This window comes from Symsagittifera roscoffensis, chromosome 6 (genome assembly GCF_963678635.1).
Source record: "Symsagittifera roscoffensis chromosome 6, txSymRosc1.1, whole genome shotgun sequence".
NCBI lineage: Eukaryota > Metazoa > Xenacoelomorpha > Acoela > Convolutidae > Symsagittifera > Symsagittifera roscoffensis.
The window spans coordinates 25900473-25924078 of NC_087067.1; the positions used below are offsets into that span (position 1 = coordinate 25900473).

Sequence of the window (23606 nt, forward strand, 5' to 3'; positions counted from 1 at the left end):
TGTCCTTAGTTAACTTCGTATGCATGTGAAACGTGATTTTTTTCAAGAAGATATACACAGATTAGATCTCTTCGCTTGTAATTGTTTTTCAAGACTACAAAAGACCATATACCGAACAAGCAAATCTTCAAAATATGCTGAAATAACTACAATAGAGATATCTGTAAAGTGTACTTGTACTGCACATGAATACGAACCGATATCCGAACCGAAATACGAACCAAAATTTTTTTGGAAGAAACTTTATCCTCATTGAAGGAAACCTAAGACTCATCAAAGAGGACAGTTAATTTTTACTACATTCAAACTCGAACGATAGGTTACGATAGCTTAAGACCGGAGCTCTTCTATGTGCCTGCTTATTTCGATAGTCTCATTTAATTTTACCTCACTTTCTACGGCCTTCGAAAGGTTCAGTCGGGGGATTTTTGGCCTGCTTGTATTGAACTTTTTTTTTCAAATATCAGATGCACAAATTAGAGATGAAGGTTTCAATCAAAAGAACAAAAATGGGATATCCTCTTCTCAAGTGGCTATCACCTAAATTCGGTAGAAAAAAGTTATGGCCTCAAACAAGCCAATTTTTTGACATTTTGATTAATTTTGTTTCTAACCTTGGCTTTTCTCAAAAACTACCCTGCGAAATCGGAGATTAAGGGTTCAACCGCCGAAAAAGAACATCACTTATAAGAATCTCACCTGCGCCAGCGGCTATGACCTGAGTTCTGAAAAAAAATTATGAACCTAGAAAATGTCCAATTTTTGAAATTTTGCCCGTTTTACCAATCTTTTATTTTTCAAACACTAACCTGTTGATTCTGAAGTTGATAGTTCATTAAAACTAGCATGGCGCTTGGATTTTTTTCGGCGTAACCTTTTTTATTTTTTTTTTGAAAAACGCTGTTGTGGACTCCGCATTAATTATGGACTCCGCATTATAAAATTCCGCATTAATTTTTTAACTTTTTTTTGGAAATTTCTCGAAAACTACTTGCTAAATTTTATATTAAGAAGTCAATATAAAAAAAACAGGCGCGGAAATCTTCAACCACGAAATCAGGATGTGGAAAGCAGAGGCTTTTCCCATGCTTTAGTAGAAAAAATTTAATGGATGTAGAAAAAGTTGATCGATTTTTGGAATTCTTTTCACTTTTTTCTCGAAATCTACCCAGTCAAGTCTGAGATAAAGGCTTCAATTGAAAGAGCGAGTAGTAATGTTCTTTAACGAAGGCGGTTAATCACCTGCTCGAGTGCTCTTTTTTTGCATTTTCCTTGCTTGTGCTTGCGAAGCGGAGCTTCGCCTCTATGTAAAGATTAAAAATCACACGTTGACGAACGAGATGATTGTTCAAATGAATCTCATGGAGCCAATTCTCTGATCTGCCTGATGTTTGTTTCCGCACCTTGGTTAGCTGTTTTTAGTTTTTTTAAATCCAATCCTTGATAGTGTTCTTTGGCACCATCGGGTAATTACGGGTGTTTAACAGTTTTAGAACCAATTTTATGTACCCTTCTGTATGTATATTCGGTTGTGTTTTCTATTATTTCTATGTTTAACGTAACAGTAAAGTGGCAACCCATCAAATATTCTCGTTGTCTACTCTACGACTCATCAAAGAGGACTCATCAAAGAGGACAGTTAATTTTTACTACATTCAAACTCGAACGATAGGTTACGATAGCTTAAGACCGGAGCTCTTCTATTTGCCTGCTTATTTCGATAGTCTCATTTAATTTTACCTCACTTTCTTCGGCTTTCGAAAGGTTCAGTCGGGGGATTTTTGGCCTGCTTGTATTGAACTTTTTTTTTTCAAATATCAGATGCACAAATTAGAGATGAAGGTTTCAATCAAAAGAACAAAAATGGGATATCCTCTTCTCAAGTGGCTATCACCTAAATTCGGTAGAAAAAAGTTATGGCCTCAAACAAGCCAATTTTTTGACATTTTGATTAATTTTGTTTCTAACCTTGGCTTTTCGCAAAAACTACCCTGCGAAATCGGAGATTAAGGGTTCAACCGCCGAAAAAGAACATCACTTATGCGAATCTTACCTGCGCCAGCGGCTATGACCTGAATTCTGAAAAAAATTATGAACCTAGAAAATGTCCAATTTTTGAAATTTTGCCCGTTTTACCAACCTTTTATTTTTCAAACACTAACCTGTTCATTCTGAAGTTGATAGTTCATTAAAACTAGCATGGCGCTTGGATTTTTTTCGGCGTAACCTTTTTTATTTTTTTTTTGAAAAACGCTGTTGTGGACTCCGCATTAATTATGGACTCCGCATTATAAAATTCCGCATTAATTTTTTAACTTTTTTTTTGGAAATTTCTCGAAAACTACTTGCTAAATTTTATATTAAGAAGTCAATATAAAAAAAAACAGGCGCGGAAATCTTCAACCACGAAATCAGGATGTGGAAAGCAGAGGCTTTTCCCATGCTTTAGTAGAAAAAATTTAATGGATGTAGAAAAAGTTGATCGATTTTTGGAATTCTTTTCACTTTTTTCTCGAAATCTACCCAGTCAAGTCTGAGATAAAGGCTTCAATTGAAAGAGCGAGTAGTAATGTTCTTTAACGAAGGCGGTTAATCACCTGCTCGAGTGCTCTTTTTTTGCATTTTCCTTGCTTGTGCTTGCGAAGCGGAGCTTCGCCTCTATGTAAAGATTAAAAATCACACGTTGACGAACGAGATGATTGTTCAAATGAATCTCATGGAGGCAATTCTCTGATCTGCCTGATGTTTGTTTCCGCACCTTGGTTAGCTGTTTTTAGTTTTTTTAAATCCAATCCTTGATAGTGTTCTTTGGCACCATCGGGTAATTACGGGTGTTTAACAGTTTTAGAACCAATTGTATGTACCCTTCTGTATGTATATTCGGTTGTGTTTTCTATTATTTCTATGTTTAACGTAACAGTAAAGTGGCAACCCATCAAATATTCTCGTTGTCTACTCTACGACTCATCAAAGAGGACTCATCAAAGAGCACTCATCAAAGAGGACAGTTAATTTTTACTACATTCAAACTCGAACGATAGGTTACGATAGCTTAAGACCGGAGCTCTTCTATGTGCCTGCTTATTTCGATAGTCTCATTTAATTTTACCTCACTTTCTTCGGCCTTCGAAAGGTTCAGTCGGGGGATTTTTGGCCTGCTTGTATTGAACTTTTTTTTTCAAATATCAGATGCACAAATTAGAGATGAAGGTTTCAATCAAAAGAACAAAAATGGGATATCCTCTTCTCAAGTGGCTATCACCTAAATTCGGTAGAAAAAAGTTATGGCCTCAAACAAGCCAATTTTTTGACATTTTGATTAATTTTGTTTCTAACCTTGGCTTTTCGCAAAAACTACCCTGCGAAATCGGAGATTAAGGGTTCAACCGCCGAAAAAGAACATCACTTATGCGAATCTTACCTGCGCCAGCGGCTATGACTTGAATTCTGAAAAAAATTATGAACCTAGAAAATGTCCAATTTTTGAAATTTTGCCCGTTTTACCAACCTTTTATTTTTCAAACACTAACCTGTTCATTCTGAAGTTGATAGTTCATTAAAACTAGCATGGCGCTTGGATTTTTTTTCGGCGTAACCTTTTTTATTATTTTTTTGAAAAACGCTGTTGTGGACTCCGCATTAATTATGGACTCCGCATTATAAAATTCCGCATTAATTTTTTAACTTTTTTTTTGGAAATTTCTCGAAAACTACTTGCTAAATTTTATATTAAGAACTCAATATAAAAAAACATCAGGCGCGGAAATCTTCAACCACGAAATCAGGATGTGGAAAGCAGAGGCTTTTCCCATGCTTTAGTAGAGAAAATTTAATGGATGTAGAAAAAGTTGATCGATTTTTGGAATTCTTTTCACTTTTTTTCTCGAAATCTACCCAGTCAAGTCTGAGATAAAGGCTTCAATTGAAAGAGCGAGTAGTAATTTTCTTTAACGAAGGCTGTTAATCACCTGCTCGAGTGCTCTTTTTTTGCATTTTCCTTGCTTGTGCTTGCGAAGCGGAGCTTCGCCTCTATGTAAAGATTAAAAATCACACGTTGACGAACGAGATGATTGTTCAAATGAATCTCATGGAGCCAATTCTCTGATCTGCCTGATGTTTGTTTCTGCACCTTGGTTAGCTGTTTTTAGTTTTTAAATCCAATCCTTGATAGTGTTCTTTGGCACCATCGGGTAATTACGGGTGTTTAACAGTTTTAGAACCAATTTTATGTACCCTTCTGTATGCATATTCGGTTGTGTTTTCTATTATTTCTATGTTTAACGTAACAGTAAAGTGGCAACCCATCAAATATTCTCGTTGTCTACTCTACAGGAGCGATCAAGATTTGGGATTGCTATATATTGAGTATTCAAATCATGTTGTTTCAAGTTTCATACTGAAACTCCCCTTTCAAGTTTTACAATATCACAAACCATACAATACATATAAATTTGGCACATATCGAACATTGAAAAAATTAGCGTCGAAATTGTAATTCACCAGCCCTTTGTCAGCCCGTTCTTCCAAGCAGTTAAACCTATGTTTTGTTTGACTGTTTTTATCAAGAACGTTTTGAAAGTTCTAGAAAATTAATTTTTGTTAAACCAGATTCTTAAGTTTTCTAAGCCAGCTCGATTCTGAGATGAAGAGCATCCTAGAGCACTGAAGTTTATATCAACAAGAAAAGTATATTTTTCTTACGAACACTGGGTGAGTCATTTATAATTAAAACAAACAATAACGGATCCAAAAAACCCTCAGAAACGCCATCGATAACATGTTTCCTGGAATGACTAATTCCCGATGTTTCAACACGCTGCTGACGATTGCAAAGAGAACTCATCGGAACCTTTGTTTTGTATCATTAAGTTTTGCCAAACAAGAGTAGTTTATGGTAAAAGAGTCAAAAGCTTCGTTTTTAATGTCTGACTGTTCCGTGACTACTTGTAATACGCCCAAATGGTCTTTTAGGCATAGGTCTTCTATCAATTTTGCTATGAAGGTTTCTCATTCTATCGAGAAATTTGGCAATTTTTCTTTTCTTTACGCATCTTAAAGCAAGTGAAACACGTTTGCCGTCATGAGTTCTGCGGAAAGTTTTCCCTGCCTTAACGATTAGTTCATCAAACAGATAATATCACCAGATGACATTTTGTTTGGCAACTGATTAATATTTGTTAAGTTCCACTGCATGATGTGCTTTTATTCAGAGAAAGAAAGAAGAGTTTCTGTAAACTGATTCGTTTATTACACAAGCAAAGCTTGTGTTTCAGTATGAACTCTCTTTTTTTTTTCAATCTATTAGTGTTCATTTTGAAAGTGCTCATTTTGGTCAATAACCAGCTGTTAAGCACAGCCAATGCTAAGGAAAATAACACAGACTACTATATTACAAATAGCACTTGAGCTTCAAGGTATCATGGATCTTAAGCGTAGAGGTAAGGAGGGAGGCCCGCATCAAAATAAGAGAGTTTGATTCTGGGCAGGGTCGGATATTTTTAATTAACTTTTTCGTATACTAGTTAAAATGCGTACGCTCTATAAATTGAGGCATGTTACTTGGTAAAGAAGTACTTTTTTCAAATTGACTGGTACTGCGAATGCGTCATAATTGGCTTGCGTCACTTAGCAATTATGTAGAGTCATAATTGGCGTGTGTCACTCATGAATTTTTGTAGACTCAAAGTTTCAGTTGCGTTATCTGTCATATTTTTGCTTGTATATGCGAAGTGCAACTTTGTCTGTATTGAACTTCTTTTTTTGAAAGCAAGTGCCCATCACTTGAACAAAAATCAAGTATAGTGATTAAAAACTTGGTTGATCATCTACCTTTTTAATCATTAAGAATCCTTGAAGTGTGTCTTGAATCTTCGATGCAATAATTCAATTTTTAATTATAAAAAGCCTTTTGTTAAAACGGACTGATACTAACGTAATTAAAATGTTTAGATTTGCTTTATCCTGCTGTGTCCAATTTTTTTGCAGTCGATTTCTTTTGGATATCAATTTCTTTGTAGACCATCGGGGAAGCGTCAAATATCGGGTAAGCGTCAAATAAAGGACTTGAAACTTATTGAAGCTACCCTCAGCATTTTTGTTAAAATAAGCTCTTGGAGCAACCAGCTATGTTTGTGATTAATGATTCTCTGAGATTGGTTTGAAGACAGTTCATTTTAGAATATTTTTTTTGTCATTAAATTTTCCGTGATTCTTCAATTGGAGACAAAAACAATTTGCTCTCAAACAGCCGTGGGATTTTTTGGCTTCCGGCTTTTTTTTTTATTTTTGGACACTTGGGGACTTCATTCATCAATTGGTCGTTTTCGTCTATCATTACACTTGCGAACAGGTAGTGTTATAGTACGACTTATTATTTTTTCTAAATTAAGTCACAAATATTGGTGCCACTTTTGGGGCACCTTTACAGCTTTTTGACAGCATGTGCTTGGACATTCGATTAGTTATAAGGTAACACAGTTGATGCAGTTCTCATTGTTCAAATGAACCGACAAAAGCCATTTGCTTCCAATATAATATCAATACAATAATAAAAACTCTATTTCAGACATTTTCTAACTCAATTTTTCTCGTTATTTATTGAAATGCATAATTTTTTCACAGTGTAGTTTTACGTTTTCGTAAACTTGTGAGAGCAAATGTTTTGTAATCTGTTCCTTGACTTTTTCCTATAAACAACTTAGGCCTGGGGTTCGAGTCCCGGCTGGACCTTGTTTTCCGTGAAATATTGCCTTGCCGGCCTATTGCTTGTCGGCTTATGCTTTGCCGGCTTAGTTGCAAGTTTTCAAAAAACAAGTCAGTATTTTTTGTGTTATTACTTGCGTTTGTTGATTCTTTTCCAACTGTCTTTTGGCTCTGTTTTTTGCTATGCCGTTATAATTTTGAAGTTGATTCAAAGACCAATGATATTTTGAATTGTGCTTTAATGGCTGTTTGTTCTCAGAAATCTGATCCAGGGACAAATTAGGTCGCGCCACCTTCCAAAAAGAAAAGTTCAACTAGCTTTTGTTTTTCCGCTATCCATTTACTGTCACGGCTACTGTCTATGTTGTCGTTGTTGTCTCCACTAGTACTTGCGTTTCGCTTTTGGAAACTTAGACCAAAATCAAACAGGTATCCAGGTCAGGACCAAAATAACCGAGGTTGGCCTCGCAATGGTGTAGCAGATTTTCACAATGAAAACGTAGTCGTGATGCATTATTTGTCTTCAGCACATTATCGTCTGCAGATAACCATTACTGTTCGAGGCAGTGTGGTGAAAGTGAGGTCATAGCCAAAGTGACAGGAATGTTTCGACCTATGGGGTTCTGGATGAGGCATTGCTGGGACCGAGCTCTGAGTCTGCGGCTGAGAAAGGAGTACAGCTTAGGCAGCTTGACAATGGCGAATATGGCAAGTTATCTTCGACCATTATCACTACTATAGCTATGAAAATCGTAACAAAAGTATTAGGCTTTAAAACTGAAAAGATGCCACTAAAACTTACAGGTCAGAAATGGAGGACTAGTTTGCTTAAAATTTTAGGCCATAGCTGGCGAAATTTGTAAATAACGTGTCGAAAATCCATTGTCTGGTACTTAATTCAGTTTGACCGAAAAAGTGCGTTTTTTGGATCGCTCCAGCTCTGAAACAGTATACAAATAGAAAAAGTTTTAGGGTGAGTTGTTCAAAAACCGATGACGTAGAATTCTGCCTAGAGGGACCCGTTGGATGGCAAAAATGAAATCTTGCGGCGGTTGATCAGCCTCATTTTCTAATCCAGTGTTAAAAATGGCCTTGTTTGATTTCGTGGTGCGGAGTTTTATATCGAATTGCTGGTCGCAAAGGCAAACCCAATTCGAGCATATCCGGTACGTTAGCTCCAGTTCAATTGATCTTTTCACTTGCGAGAGCAAGTGTACTTCTAAACGGGATTTATAATTCCCCCCCCCCCCCCCTCTAAACAACTTTTCCTAAAGTGTTTGAGCCTGATCTTCAAGAATGACAAACGAAATTATTGCAGTTCAAAAGAAAAAAATCTGGAACAAGTTGTTCCAGACTATTTTTCTTTTGATCTTCAATAATTTCGTTTGGCATTCAACAAGCTTTTTTGTTTCTGGATTGGCTAATTCATGCCTGCGTGAATCCTGTCGAATGGAGTTCATGAACTATATGTTGATTTTTTCCATCTCTTTAACTTATAAGTTAACCGAAGAATAGCTTAAAAATAGCTTCTATGAATCCTGAACAGGAATTGTTGGAGTATTAAAATCAACTTCCACGCAAGCAATTGCTTATGCACTCGAATTTTATACCAAAAGAATACTTTTGCTCCAATGAATCGTTAAAAGGAAACGGCGAAGTATTAGGGAATCCTGACCGACTACTGCACTGGCAATTTGTGTTGCACTTAATTGTAGCTTAATTAACAGCGTTTCAAAATCGATCTGTATTCGGTGTATAGCACCTTGTTTTTTTTTCAGTATTGACTTCAGTCCTCTTAATTTATTTTTCTCGCTAAGATGGACTCTATCAGTTCGCAAATGCTTTTCGTTGCATATAGATTGCAAATGGTTCGGAAGGTCTAACCGTTTTCTTTCATTTCTAATGAATCTCCAATTGCTTTAAATCTGCCTGGTGTATTGCCTTGAAGGAGGCTCAAAACGTATAGTTTTTCGGCAAGGGTATTTAGCTCTAATTTTGAGGTCTCTTGAGATTTTGAGGGGGTTTTGAGGATGGGCTACTGTCAATGAAGAGTTCGTTTGCCCCAATAAGCAAGACGATATTTTCCTAAACTGATGTCACAAGAATGAATTGGATAACTTAATCTGAACTATATCAGAATGTGAATCTATCGGGGACCAGTTGACAACTGGGAACAAACAAGCTGTTTGATTTGTCCTGCTTCAACTATTTGGAAAAATGTCTGTACGCTGTAGAGGATACGTTGTGAGGAGTGAACGGTACGTTGCTGTGAACTGTCAGATCATTAAGTGTGTGTTTCGACTGGAATTTAGTATTAGCTCCGAGCGTTTTAGGGTTTTTTATGCGGCAGAATAATTTAAGAAATGTTTAAAATGATATTTTTTCGAAATGCTGTTGAACAAATTAATTTTTCTTTATAAATAAACTTTGTCATCAATGCAATTTTTGATCTATTCATCAGTCTTTTAATTCAAAATGAGTCGTGACGGAATATTTTGGGTAATTTAAGGTTTTTGCTTGATACAAGCAATCCCATTTTTTAATCGAGGCAATTGAATGAATTGAAGAAATGTCAAAAATTGCTATGGTCTTGCTTGAAAAGTCGTAAATGGTTGATTAGAAAAAGAAAAAAATTAAAATACCCTGCTGTGATGCATGCTTTGTCTCTTCAGATATTGCGATGGAGCAGTCTGAGAAGCCGCCCGCCCGTCACGAGGCAGGTCTGCTGAAACAGCTGAACAAACTGCACAAAACGGGCAGACACAGAAGCAAGAGATCCATCAGTAATGACTCCAGAGGCAAGACCATGTACAGTGTGAAGACCATAACTAAGCAGTCGCACAAACTGTTGGCTAAAGTGGAGAGGAGAAATCAAGCCAAAGAGAAGGTGTATCATTGTTACATTTTTTCTGATGTGGCTTACGCTGCATATTTTTGACGGGGGGGGGGGGGTAGTGTATTGTCAATTATTTTGTCGATTATTTAGGAAAAGTTTCGAGGTTTTCAAGCTCGGCCGAAACCTTGTGCTGTTGATTTTCTAAATCGAGCATTTTTATTATTTTTCAAATTAATCGCGCCTGAAAGTATCACAAATTATAAAAATTACCATAGCCTGACCTTTATCCCTGTCTGTTTCTCTTAGTTTTTGGCATAATAAACCTGTTTTAATTTTTTGGAGCCACTTTTTAACGTTATTTCAACTTTTCAATTCGAAAAAAGCTTGAACACCAGTTTTGTACAACATATTTATTTTTCAGAGGAAGCTTCAACGGGAGAAACATTTAGCAGAGAAGCGATCACGTGGTGGAACTGACGCTGCTCCTTTCACAGTGGCGATGGTAAGTCTGACCGAAGGAGTCGACCTGCACGGTTGTCTCGACTTGCTATTGACCGCCTACCCAAACTCACGAATGGTCAAGTCAGGCAGCCTCCAGTATCTTATTCTCGAAAATTTCCAGAAGAGAATATGCTTCAACCTCGTTCCAGATTGCGATCTGTTTGCATTGCTTGAAATCGCGAAAGTTGCCGACTTTTTACTACTCGTTGCGGATGTGAATGAAAAGTTTTCAAGGTTTGCAGAGCATGCATTTAGCTGTCTGTGCGCACAAGGATTGCCAAATGTACTGTACGCCTTAACAGGAACTGAAGATCTGACACTGAAAAAGAAGAACGAAGCGAAAGGTCAACTGATGAAAATTCTTTCTAGAAGATTTCCAAAGTTGGAGAAGGTGTACTCTTTCGACACAAATGCAGACGCGCAGTTGGTACTGAGAGATATTACTAACCAGAAGGTGAAAAGAATCAAATTTAGAGAGTGCAGGTCGAATATTGTAGTTGATAGCTTTACTCCGAGGCCGCCAGCGGAAGAAAAAGCACAGGCTCAAAATTTGGCACTTCGAGGTATTGTAAGTGGACGTCCTTTGTCGGCCAATTCGCTCATCTACTTGCCGAACTTAGGACCATATCAGATAAAGTATGTGAAGAAATTACCCGATCCGTACAGTGTGAAACCTTTCAAGGGTCAAATGGAAGACGAAATCGATTACCCAGATGAAAAACAGATGCAGTTGCAGTTTGAAGCCGAAGTTGACCCAATGGAAGGCGAACAAACGTGGCCGACAGAAGCGGAGTTGAAACATGCTGCCAAAAGGGCGCAAGATGGCGGCGATGATAATAACAGTGAAGATGATGATTTCGAAGATTGTGAGTCGGACGTCAATTCATTACTTGATCAGGGGGATTTGGTGCCTGAAGGAGCGGAAATCGAAAGTTCCGATGATGATAACGGTATGGAAGATGCGTTATCCGAGTTCGGAGGAACGTCAATTGCTGATGATTCTTTCTCGATCATTGATCAAGAGGCGAAGTTAGATGACATTGCCCGCGAAAAAGCAGCGAGAGACGATAAACATTTTCCCGATGAGGTTGATACTCCAATGAGTGTTATGGCAAAAGACCGCTTTCAGAAGTACCGAGGTCTTCAAAGTTTCAAACATACACCGTGGGATCCAAAAGAAAACTTACCAAGTGATTTTGCGAGGATATTTACGTTTGAGAATATCGATCGAGTAAAAAAAGCTTCCCTGCAAGTTGGCGCGGCTGTATGGGCTGTAGGCCAGCCAGGTACTTATGTTGAGATTGAGTTAGTTGACGTACCCGTTAGTTACTGCAATGACATAGATAAAGACAAACCATTGATTGTTTTTTCTCTGTTGGAGCACGAGCAGAAAATGTCAGTTTGTAACTTTTACTTGACCAGGCATCCGGCATCACAAAATGAAGTTAAATCGAAAGACAGTTTAATTTTTTGGACACCTTTGCGGACGTTTAGTGCACGGCCAATTTTCTCAGAACATACAGTTGGAAATAAACACAAGTTCGAAAGGTTCTTTCATCATGGTAGCCCAGTAGTTGCGAGTGTAATCTGTCCAATCACGTTCGGACCCTGTCCAGTTTTGGTGTTTCAGAATAATCCGGATTCAGAAGACGTTTCTACATTGGTTGCCACTGGAACTCTCAGCAGTATAAATCCATACAGAGTTGTGGTGAAACGGTCAGTGTTGAGTGGTTATCCGTGTAAAATCAACAAGCGATATGTGGTGGCCAGATACATGTTTCACAGTCGTGAAGATATTCTGTGGTTTAAACCGGTTCAATTGAGGACTAAATGGGGCCGAAAGGGACACATCATTGAGCCGCTAGGCACCCATGGCCACATGAAGTGCAAGTTTGACTCGCATCTCAAGTCTCAAGATACGATTATGATGAATCTGTACAAACGTGTCTTCCCAAAGTGCTCCTACAACCCGACAGTCGAGGAGTTTGGAATTGACATTCCAGATAGTTTGATTGCCGCATCTGTAAAATCATTTGATATCTGACCAGAATTCAAATTACTATGAAGTGTTTTTTCAAAGAACTTGCAAATTTTTAAGAGTTTTGGAATGTTCAAAAATTATTGCCCTTCTCCAAAGTTCATCGCTTTTTAAAATCAGTTTTGCCAACCAATTCTATATTTTACAGTTTTTACACGATTTTCGATTTAAATACAAGTCGGACTTCGCCATTTTTAAGCCTGTGGGCTAAATTTCCTGGATTTTTTTTTCATATGCTAATTAAGCTTTACCATAGTTGATACAGCGCTGATTTTAAAAACGATGCTGTATACTGGATCGGTCTGTTTTTGAGTGCAGCCAAAATACTTTTCCCCATCTAATTTTACCGCCAAGGCTACATGGAATTGCATCACTTCCAGTCTAATTTGGTTAATGTTCATTTTTCGGGCGATCGGAATGCCAACAGATGTAGCATGAAAGCTGAAGGCACTTTTGTCATTTTGTAGGGTTACACAAATAAGTCATAAATGATGAGGGAGGATGATAGTTGAGGTTGAGAAGATTCTACTATATGCCTTCCTTGGTAGGTATTTCCTGTCTAGAATGCCGTTTTCTTACACGGCGAAGTTTGAATTGCATATTTTTTGTCTCAATTTTTGATCGCAACTTTCCAGCCTTAGTGCTATTTGATTCGTCGCCTTCAGTTATCTTCGAACTGCGCAATTATTTTCTAACGCCTTACCAACGTACATACGATGGAACGGGGGTATTGCCCTTTTGAACAAATTGCTTTTCTTTTAACCGCTAACCATTCATTACAGCGCACCATCGTTGCGATTATAGGAAATCAGGCTAGGAGCAGCACCATTACTTAGTTATATAACATCACTGGATGCGCGGGAAAATCATGTGTTTTGCTTTAAAGTGTGACTTAATTTGATTTTGGTGGCTAAAGATTAAAATAGACAGCGGAAGTTCTGTTGTGTCCAGATTCAAATTAGCCACATTTTCGTCGTGAACTTCAGTAGTTATTGGTAGCGATAGGTTCAGCCCTTTGCATAGTTTAAACACATATTTTGGCTATGTTTGAGTTGGCCTCTTAAGTAACTCGATCGATTATTTACCCGATTACTAGCCTTCATGTTGCAAACTATTCAGTTCATCTATTTCGTTCAATAAAATTTGGATTGAGTTTGTAGTGTTATCCGATTGTGCAGTTTGACCGGTGACGAAATTATCACGGAATCGATATTTTGTTTTTACGATGATATTGGGGAGCACTAGCATTCTATACGGTAAATCAACTTAGTTTGTTTGTGCCGTGCTATACAACATGTATTTGCGACCTAATAAACATGCTCCCAAAGCGTTTTAGGGAGACAATGTTAACTTGATGCTAAATTGGATTTTTCAGCTAGCCATAACTTGTTACCCTTCCGATAAGCAAGGATATTGCAGCCGGGTACTAGACTTTTTTCCCGTAAATAAATTTGTTTATCGAAAAGTCCAATGGCAAATTTTATAACCGCTGAATTAATAGCCGGATTTGTAACTGCATTTGTACCTTGGGTGAACCTTGAGAGTTGCAAAATAAGTTTAATCTGTGCCGAAAGATTTTAATAAGTTTTCGGCAACGAGGTCGGTTGACTTTGTTTTTGTCGGCTTCTTTTCCTAATGTTTTTAAAAATTAATTTTATTAAATGAAAACGGTTGAACTCACACGAGACCTTTTGAAATATATAAATCACCCTCTTAAGGCCTCTTAAACCTGAAAATCTGTAAAAAAATTTTGAATTTTTTATATAGAAGAAAAATCTTGTTTTTTGGCTTTATAGTTTTTTTACACTTGCGCAAGCATTGTCTAGACTTGATCGGAAACTATACTTTTTTCCCGCAAACAACTTTTGTTTCACATCTTGCTTTATTACTGAATCCTAAACTTCTGAGATCCTTCGCAATTGGCCAAGAGGTTACGCCGCGGCCTCTACGCCCTTAGGTCCGGGTTTAGGATCCCGCCCGGTCCTTGTTTTTTCAGTAACTATGACTTTCGTTCATCTGCTTAAGTGTTATCGGCTTAGTTGGCATATCAAGGATGTTCTTGTAAAGTAAGCAAGTATCATGGTTGTTGTTAGTGTTTTTCATTGCATTAGTAGGGAACATTTAAGCTATTAAAAAATTTTTGAAGACCACCTACTCTCCTGTGCCACTGCTTACTCCACTATTCTCTTTCTCTTCTACCTGTTTGTCTACAGCCTTCGAAAAAGTATGTGGCCGAATATTTGACCCATTTTTTTAAAATTTTTTTTAAACTGTCCCGAATCTAAGATTCGGGTTTCAATAAGTCAAAAGGATTGGAACAGCTCCCCTGCATCAGCGGCCACGCCAATTTTTTTTAAATGTGGCTACGTCCAAAGTTATGGTCCTCGACAAAGTCAAAATTTTGTTATTTTACCCTTTTTTGAAATTTTTTGACCTTTCTCGAGAATTTCCGTGCGAGTTTTTTTCCGTTCAATCGAAAAAACAGGTTGCGCAATTCTGATCTGTTTAAGCGGATACGCCCAGCTTTTTTACACCACAAGATCTGATGAACTCAAAAGTCAAATTTATGATTTGATGACCGTTTTTTGGAACTTTTTTGTTTTGTCTCTATAATTATCCTGCCAATTCTGGTATCGAGGATTTAATTGAAATTTCACGTGGTTGAAAGCCTACCCACATAAGCGGTCACTCCCAATTTTGTTTGGAAAAAAGTTACGGTCTTCAAAAATGTCAAAGTTTTGTGACCGGTTTTTGGAAACTTTTTGACTTTTTTTCGAAAACTACACTGTAAATTCTCAGGTGAAGTGTTCAATCAAGAAACCAGGTTTGGGGGAGCTTCCGTACCTAAACGGTCATGAATGGACCCTGACTGGTGTCTACACCACTATAGAAACCTGCGACGATTCTGGCTAAACGCTAAACTGCTGCTTTTATAATTCACGTGAGGCTCTAAAAAATGATTCCAAATTGAATTGAGGCAGCTAATTGGTTTTTTTTTCATTCCATACAAGACTCAATTTTGAAAAAACTTGCTATTATCAGCCTAAATAGTTCTGCCAATAATTAAAGTTACCAAAAAATTTTCGAGACATTCAGGGCTTTGCTGGTGACTACAGGCTTTGCGGGTGAGCAGTCTTGTTAGTATGAATGCTCATAAACAAATTCTTTCTTGATTTCAGGTTTTAATTATAAAACATAAGCACTTTTGTTTCTGTGTTTTTCTGTAGTTATGGCTCCTCTATATAAGTTTCCTCTAACTGTTTTGATTGAATGTTCCAAATCTAGAAGAAATAGCAGGATTTTTAGCGAACTGTGGTTTTTCTCCCGCAAGTTTTTGCTCTCAAAATAGCAGTTATTGGCCGATTTTTCAAATAAATTACTATTGTAAAATTATTGTTGCTCCCAGTTCAAAATAAAATGTAAATTTTAAGGGCTCTTTTTTCGTGAAAAAAACTCTGGGGTTGCGAATTTGACCAATGTGGACAATTTGACGCGCGCGTTTTTCCAATTTTCTATTAAATGCCGTGCCATTTTCAATAGGGTCTAATTCGTAACGACGAATAAGTTAAAGCTGAAAATCATTGCGAATTGAATTGAGGAATGTTTTGATTCGTCCAAATAAGTCCTTATTTGGCGCGATTTTTATAACATTTCTTTCACTTTAAGTTTGGGATGACAGTATACGAACGTTTGGGATGATAGTATACGAAAAGTTAACTACCTTAACTACCATTATTAGAATCGTTCCAGACAGTCGAATGGCAGTCGAAACACGAAAGTAGATTTTTTTTTCAATTGTACGGCATTAGCTCCGCTATACTCGTAAGAACTCTCGACATGCTTATTCGAGTCCCAGTATGCTTGGATTGGGCGTTTTTCTTAATATATTTTTCTTCACTTATGTCGAAACGGTTGAATGAATTTTCGGTTACTCTGCATTCAAATAGATTTTAATTTGTTTTCCTCTTCTTCAAGTTTCCGTCTTTCGATTAAAAATTTATGGGAGTGAATGTTGCTGGATACGCTGCTGCACGGACATCAGAACGTTTCATTTTTGAATACTTTTCAATTTTAATTTTTCGTGCAATAATTCAATGTTGCTTTTTGCTGCTTGGCTATTAAACTTTGATGATGTTGCTTTTGGTATCTGTTGGTCACTCATCGCGAATATGCTCTTGCTGAGTTAAATGAAGTGTTCTACTTTTTCGTTTGACGTCTCTTTTGTCTGTTGATTTATGTGCAAAGAGAAAATCAGATTAACGTGTTCTTTATCAAACAACGACTGCCGTAAAAATTATTGTAACACAGTTTTGTCCTCAAGAAATGCAAACTTCCCAACGTAAAGGTAATATCAGTTCGTTTTGTTCCGACCGTTTTTGTTTTACACACAAAATCAGGTACCACAAATAATCATTGGAGTGGGCTGAGTGATATCTCATCTTAAAGACTTTTCAGTTGTGATTGAAACGACGTTAAAAATTTTTGAAAAAAAAAATTTTCAGTGACGAAAAAAAACTGGTTTGAAATTTTAGATTTTTGGTCTAATTTCGATTTAATAAAGTGGGCATGCTGACATGCAATAGTTTATTTAAACTTAAACTAAGCCGTGAAAACTTTTGTTATACTCGAGAAATTAACTCTTTTGCTTAAAAGACCTATTTAAAGACCTGTATACGTTTGACGGACCCATATATCATAGCTGTACCGGTTTTAGATCACCATTTCTTTGTTCATCTCCGGCTGAAATCTCGCAAATGCAAAAACTGTTTCTCTGGGATGGAGCTGCCATATTGACTTAGTTTTCGAGTTCTGTGATGCTTTTTTAAGGGGATGGTGTTCTTTTAAATTTTATTTCGCTACCTTCGGTTGCGAATGGTTTTTCATTGGTAGTTTTTCTTATTCGGATGTCCAGAACCTTGCTCATGATATACGAGATTTTTTGGTTTGAGTATTGAAGATCTGATTTAAATTATCTTTGCGATTTAATTGATTGCATTTAATAAGTTAAGTTAAATGCAACGATACTATTCTCATATTAAGCTTATCTTTTTTTCTTTCCACTAATTTTTAGTTTTCTAGCCGCTTCATGTTGGATATCTAATGATCAGTTAGCCCTCAATCAATTCTTTTAATGTTTCAGGGGACCCTAGGGGATAAAGCACACTTAGTAGAGGCAGTAACTCCCAAAATGAATAATCAGTCCGATAGGTCCCAAAAATAAAAAAGCAGTCGCATAAGTCCCAAATCTTTTCTATTGGTCAAAAGACTAAATTAGCCGAGTTTCGGCTTAAGGTCACCGGTGGGCGCGCGCGATAACCGGCTCTAAATTTCGTATAGAGTCCTACCCTTAGGTGGCAAGCTCGCAACAGGTTGGCGCGGCTGCGGCGGTCACTATTCTGCATCTTGATTCGGTTCAACTTTGCAGCTACTTAATTATTTAGGAAGTGTTGCAGCATGTTTGGTTCTTCGGACGTTGATTTAGATTTTATTTTATTTCTTCCTCCTTTTCTTTCAGATTCGGGCATGTATGGGTCTGTGGTGCAGCCCCTGCTTACTGACCTCTACCAAATCACCATGTGCTATGGCTACTGGAGGTCAAACAAGCACAACCAGAACTCAGTCTTTGAACTGTTCTTCCGCAAAAACCCATTCAAGGTACTACTATCCTTCATTCAAACAGGTCACGCTCACAAATCGAAAAATATACCCCCATTGAAAATTGTAAAACTTGCAACTAGTATTTTTTACCGTGGATATCCAGTGGACTGCCCAGCAAACTCCTCGTTCCTCCAGTTGGAAAAATACTTTTGTTTTTAGTTTGATTGAACTCTTGTTAAGATAAATGTGGTGGATCTTGTTATTTAAAAAAATGTGGTGGATCTTGTTAACAATCCCCGGACCAAGTTAACATCCTCCCCCCTAAACACATTTGGGAGGATGTTAACTTGGTTCCAAGTTGGGAATTTTCAGCCAATCAAAATCATGGCCAAGATCATTCATCAATTCTCGAAGGAATTCTAGCTATCAAAAAAAACTTGTCGAAGTTCATAAGATAAAATTGAATATAGTCTTCTGCAAAGATCGTGGATTCACGCAGGGTATACGGCTACTACTTTGCGAAATTTGATTTTTCCGTTTGAATTACTTTGCTTCGCGTTCAAGTCGAAAGTGGAGGGGATCGATTAGATATGTGATAATTATGTTTCCTCAAAGCCTTCGATTGTTCCGGTTTTTTCTCTTGTTTTTTTTTTGTTTTCAAATTGCTTATCAACCTATTTTTCTGCATGGGATGCAACTCGATACACAGATCAAAAAATCATGTTTTATACGAAAAAAGTATGTACAAAAAATATCATGTTTTATAAGAAAATTTTTTGTCCAGGGAGAGTTTACTATCTTCTGTGGCCTTCGCGACGTCATAGTGTTCCTGGAAAACTTTACTATCACAGACGAGGACGTGCAGTACTTGAAGAGTGTGATGCCAGACGCAGAGCCGGAGTTCTTCCACTACATGCAGAGTTTGGATCCAAAGCAGATGAAGATCCGGGCCCAGAAAGAGGGCTCGGTGTGTTTCCCAAGAGTGCCTCTCATTACTCTCGAGGGTCCATTGGCTCTATGTCAATTGGTGGAGACTACTTTGCTAACATTAGGTTGGTGCCTTAATTGGCGCCGTTTCATTTTAATTGTTTATCTTTTCAAATGTCAATGCAAAAAAAACTTACTAGAAGTGAAGTTCTAAATGGTAGCATTTTTGCAGATCAGTTGAGACTATCTGTCTACGAGCAGAAATATCAACGTAAAAAGGGATCAGAATTCTAATAAGAATCAGGGAGGGGAAAAAATAAATTTTTGGTCGTAAAAAGTACTTACTATTTTTTTTAGCGGCCAAAAAATTAAGAAAAAAATTAAGTACAAAAACTTAAATTTCGTCTTACAAACGTTTCCATCTCTATTTTCTGACAAACTTGCAGTTTTTGCTTTAAAATACTGAAAACTTTTTCGACTTACCAGGATTTTTTACGCGCGCATGAATGAATTTGGCAAAATTTTTCATCACAACCCGAAAAATTTGATGCTGTTTTATGAGCAAATTAACACGAATTTTTATGTTTTTGCTGGCTTTTTTCGTTCACTTAAGAAAGAGTGAATAAAAAATTAAATTAATTTTTTTGTCGGCTCCCTGCTGAGAACCGCTGTTCCGCCGTAGTTGAAAACTGGATGCAATTTTTTTCGGTTTGGTAGGCAAATTGTGAATGCGGAACTAAAATTCTTGCTCATTAGACATTCGGCAATTGTTGCGATATGGTATCAGAACAAGTTTATATAAACAAGTAACGATTGGTTTCGTCTTTCCAGTCAACTTTGCCAGTCTTGTGGCGACGAATGCAGTGAGATACAGACTGGCAGCTGGCGATGACAAAATTCTGCTAGAATTCGGTCTTCGAAGAGCCCAAGGTCCAGATGGAGGACTAACAGCAAGTAAATACTGCTATGTTGGTGGATTTAACGCAACAAGTAACGTTCTGGCGGGAAAGATGTACGGAATTCCTATCAAGGGAACCCAAGCTCATTCATTCGTCACGTCGTTCTCAAAAATCTCAGAGCTGAAAGAGCAAAAAACAACGCTCAAGTCCAAAAATGGCGCACAAGAATGCGATCTCGTTGACCTGACTATAAAATATCTAGAAGACGTGAAAAATGTTCTAGAGATCCCAGAAATACACGAAGGAGAGCTAGCTTCGTTTATAGCATATGCATGCGCCTTCCCGGAAAACTTTCTTGTGCTAATAGACACTTATGCGACGCTAGGATCCGGCATTGCTAGTTTTCTAGCAGTTGCGCTAGCCTTGGACCATATAGGGTATCGTGCCACGGGAGTCCGAATTGATTCTGGAGACTTAGCGTATCAGAGTCATGTGGTGCACGACAAAATGTGCCTGGTTGCCGATCGACTAGGTGTTGAGTGGTTCAAAACAGGATTAACAATCGTAGCCAGCAATGACCTTGACGAGGAGACGCTTTACTCATTTCGCAATCAAGACCACAAAATCAATGCATTTGGAATCGGAACCAACTTGGTAACATGTCTCAATCAACCTGCTCTCGGGTGTGTGTACAAAATAGTAGAAATCGAAGGTCGGCCCTGCATGAAATTAGCCCAAGAAGTTGGAAAAATGACTTTCCCTGGAAACAAAAAAGTTTACAGGCTTCAGGGATCCCAGGGAACCGCAATTTTGGATTTGATATCAACTGAGCATGAACCAAAGCCTGAAATAAATCAGCCCGTTTTGTGCCGAGATCCATTCACTGCTACTAAACGAGCATACTGCAAACCTTCGTCGATTCAAGAACTTCTGGTTCCAGTTTGGGATGAAAACGGTTGCGTAGAACCAGTACAGACGCTGCAAGAAGTAAGAGAGTTTGTTCTGGAATCACTGAAATCTCTTCGAGCAGACGTGAAAAGAAAACTAAATCCAACTCCTTACAAGGTTTCTCTGTCTAACAAATTATTCGATTTCATGCACGATCAGTGGTTGCAGAATGCTCCCATTGGGCAACTTGACTAGCCTGCTTCGTATGCCATGATTCAATTGTCTTGCTCGTCTATTTAAAATTGTACAGCTATTATGTAGAAAATGTATAACTTCTGTTTACTGTAAGTTTCATGTCAACTGAAACTCAACACTTGTTTCTGTAATTATCTTGCGCATTTCTTGCAAAAGGACTAGGACCCACAGCTATTATGTAGAAAATATAACTTCTGTTTACTGGTTATTTTATATCAACTGAAGCTCAACAATTGTTTCTGTAATTATCCTTGCTCATTTCTTTCTTAAGTACAGGACCCACAGCAGTTTCTAAGAATTATTTGGTTCCAAATTGCCACGAAAATGAGATAATTTATGCATTTTGTCAGGATAATTTAAATCGAGACTGTAGAGAAAAACATGGTAAATGCAGTTTTCTTCCACAGAGCTTATTACACAAGCATAGCTTGTGTTGTAGTATGAACATCCTTTTTTTCCAACCTAAGTCGCAAATATTGTTGCGATGCAATGGTTGCGACAAAATGTGTTAATTTTGAAAGTGTTCCATTTTGATCCAGCTCTTAAGTACAGCCAATGCTGAGGATATTAACACAGACTATTATATTACAAATAGCCATTTAGCTGCAAGGTATCATGGATCTGTAGTTTAGAGAAAGGAAAGGAGACCCGCATGAAAATAAGAGGGTTCGATTCTGGGTAGGGTCGGATGTTTTTTTAATGAAATTTTTCGTATACTAGTTAAAATGCGTCCGCTCTATAAATTGAGGCATGTTAGTTGGTAAAGTAGTACTTTTTTCAAATTGACTGGTATTGCTAATGCGTCATAATTGGCTTGCGTCACTTAGCAATTAGATGGCGCGTGTCACTTATGAACTTTTAAAGACTCAAACTTTTACTCATTCAGTTTTTCCCAGTAGCGTTATCGGTCATATTTTTGCGTTTGTATGCAACATGCAACTTCGCCTCTGTGTTTAAACTATCCGGTCAAAAGACGCAAATTTTGAAACTGCACGCGTTTTCCTAATTTTGACATTCGATAAAAAGGTATGAGCGCAGAAATAGGTTCTCAAGCCCAACAATTTTTGCGATCTTTGTCTAATCGCGAATAAAAATCTGTGAAAACTTGTCAAGATTGTGTCAAGATCTTTCAGAAAAGTCCAAGAATCTTGAAGACAAAAAAACAGAGATTGCAAAGGATCTTGAAGTTATTACAAAGATTTTTTAAAAAAAATTTGGCGCTGCGAGCGCTTATAAAACAAGACCTAAATTTTTTGAATCGATAATTAAGAGCTATAAAATGAAGCATTGCGACCATGAACTAACTAACAATCATCAATACAAAACTGAATTTTTGATTGAAAGTTTTCTGAAAACTTGCTGATGATTGTTAGTTTCAAAACAAAATGCGGCAGTAGCAAATCAATTGATTATCAAGACATGAGCATTGTGACCATGAATTAAGTCAAAACTATCAGTACAAAAATAATTTAGTTTTTAGTTCCAAAGCAAATTCAGGCAAAAAATTGAAGCATTAGCGAAGCAATTGAATCTAATGGCAGATGCACTAAAGTACAGCATTGCGACAATGATTTAACAAAAAAAGTACAAGATTTGCTGTTTGCTAAAAACTTTCGAAGTTTTCTGATAATTTGTCTCAACATAATTCAAGGTGGTTAATTCAAGCGTTAAAACGTCAGATAAAAAAAATAGAAGATCGATGATTAAAAGAAAAATTGCGGTTCATTTTTATAATATCGAATACTCTAAATATCGAAGAACACCTAACATATTTTAAAAAATTCTGGATGAATATCGGTTTCAAAGCAATTTTAGCCAATTGTAACATATTGCTAATCTTTTGATGATATATCCGTCAAAATGCTTGATTATATCGACCAACAGCGTTTTTTGATTAATTGCCCCTCTTTGCTTTTAAAAATTCTGATTTTGAAGTTTTCAAAAGTTTTTTTTTCGGAGAATATTTTCTGTCTTTGTGTTCTGATTTTGAAGTTTTCAAAAGTTTTTTTTTCGAAGAATATTTCCTGTCTTTGTGTTCTGCTTCATTCTGTTTTTGTCATGACAACGTAGAACAAATTCAATTCTAAAAACAGCTTTTAATTCTAACAATTTTAAACAACTTTCCATTTTTAAACAACTTTTTCCAACTTCACCAGTGCTGTAGTAAGTGACTAAGAGACGTATTTCCTAAACAATTGACTCTCCGTTGACCGAACAGCGGTTCCGCCGCCTTTCTTTCCTTGCACGCTGTCGCGACTTGCCTGAGATCCGTTCTGTGGCGTTGTTCCCACGAAAAGTCGTCGGATCGATTGAATTTTTTGGACCCACCACCCTAGTTTCTTCTTTTCTGCAGTAAGCTCCTGCTCGATTTGGGTTTTTGGCAAATTTGATATGTGGTTATTCAGGCTTGAATAATTCTTTCGCTCCCAAGACGGCTACGGTGAATGGAAAGAACGCTTGGAAGTGATTTGCGTCGGACTCGGTTTTCTCAGATCAGCGAGGTGTAGCCATCAGTGGTTTTCGATAGTAAGTCAGCGTAGTAGGATGAGTCACTTGTAGGGTTTTTGAGCGTCATGATCCAGTTTCGGGCTCTACATCTCTTTCGGTTTGATCTGGTAGATATTTGATCTTGTTCATACAATAACTATAACATATCTGGACAATAAGAAACACGAACTCTTATACCGAACAGCGGTTGCACCTTAGACCGAACGGCCATGCCTCCAGTGGATTCGGTCAAGAGTTCTACGGTATAGCTCTACAATCAGATGAGGATTTAACCGACCTATACCAGATGAGACTAACAGCTTACGTGCGATTCAAATCTACAATTAACGCCGCCGTCAACGATACAATTAACCGTCCCAACTATGCTAAGTACGAAAGCAGCCCCAAAAGCTGAAGAAAATACTCGCAATTACACGAGGATAGAGCGAGACGCAGCGTCTATGATATATTAACT

The 23606-nt window shown here is 37.4% G+C and overlaps 2 protein-coding genes across 3 annotated transcripts in view; both read left to right on the forward strand.

Moving 5' to 3' along the window:
- The window catches only part of LOC134848232 (pre-rRNA-processing protein TSR1 homolog), a 311724-nt gene extending 299619 nt beyond the window's left edge, over positions 1–12105 (forward strand). Inside the window, exons 2-3 of the mRNA XM_063865616.1 lie at positions 9373–9589; positions 9960–12105. Coding sequence (XP_063721686.1) covers positions 9383–9589; positions 9960–12083 — 2331 coding nt within the window. The 5' untranslated portion in view covers positions 9373–9382 and the 3' untranslated portion in view covers positions 12084–12105. The remainder of the gene's footprint in view (positions 1–9372; positions 9590–9959) is intronic.
- An 858-nt stretch (positions 12106–12963) lies between these two features.
- LOC134848450 (nicotinate phosphoribosyltransferase-like) lies at positions 12964–21846 on the forward strand. Of its 2 annotated transcripts, none has more exons than XM_063865914.1 (4): positions 12964–13333; positions 17593–17732; positions 18460–18727; positions 19434–21846. In XM_063865914.1, the coding sequence occupies exons 1-4, from the start codon at positions 13303–13305 to the stop codon at positions 20642–20644; spliced, it is 1650 nt and encodes a 549-aa protein (XP_063721984.1). In that variant the 5' UTR covers positions 12964–13302; the 3' UTR covers positions 20645–21846. The 2 variants fall into 2 exon arrangements, with proteins under 2 accessions (XP_063721984.1, XP_063721985.1); XM_063865915.1 differs by lacking the exon at positions 12964–13333 and adding an exon at positions 16221–16422.
- The last annotated feature ends 1760 nt before the right edge of the window (positions 21847–23606 follow it).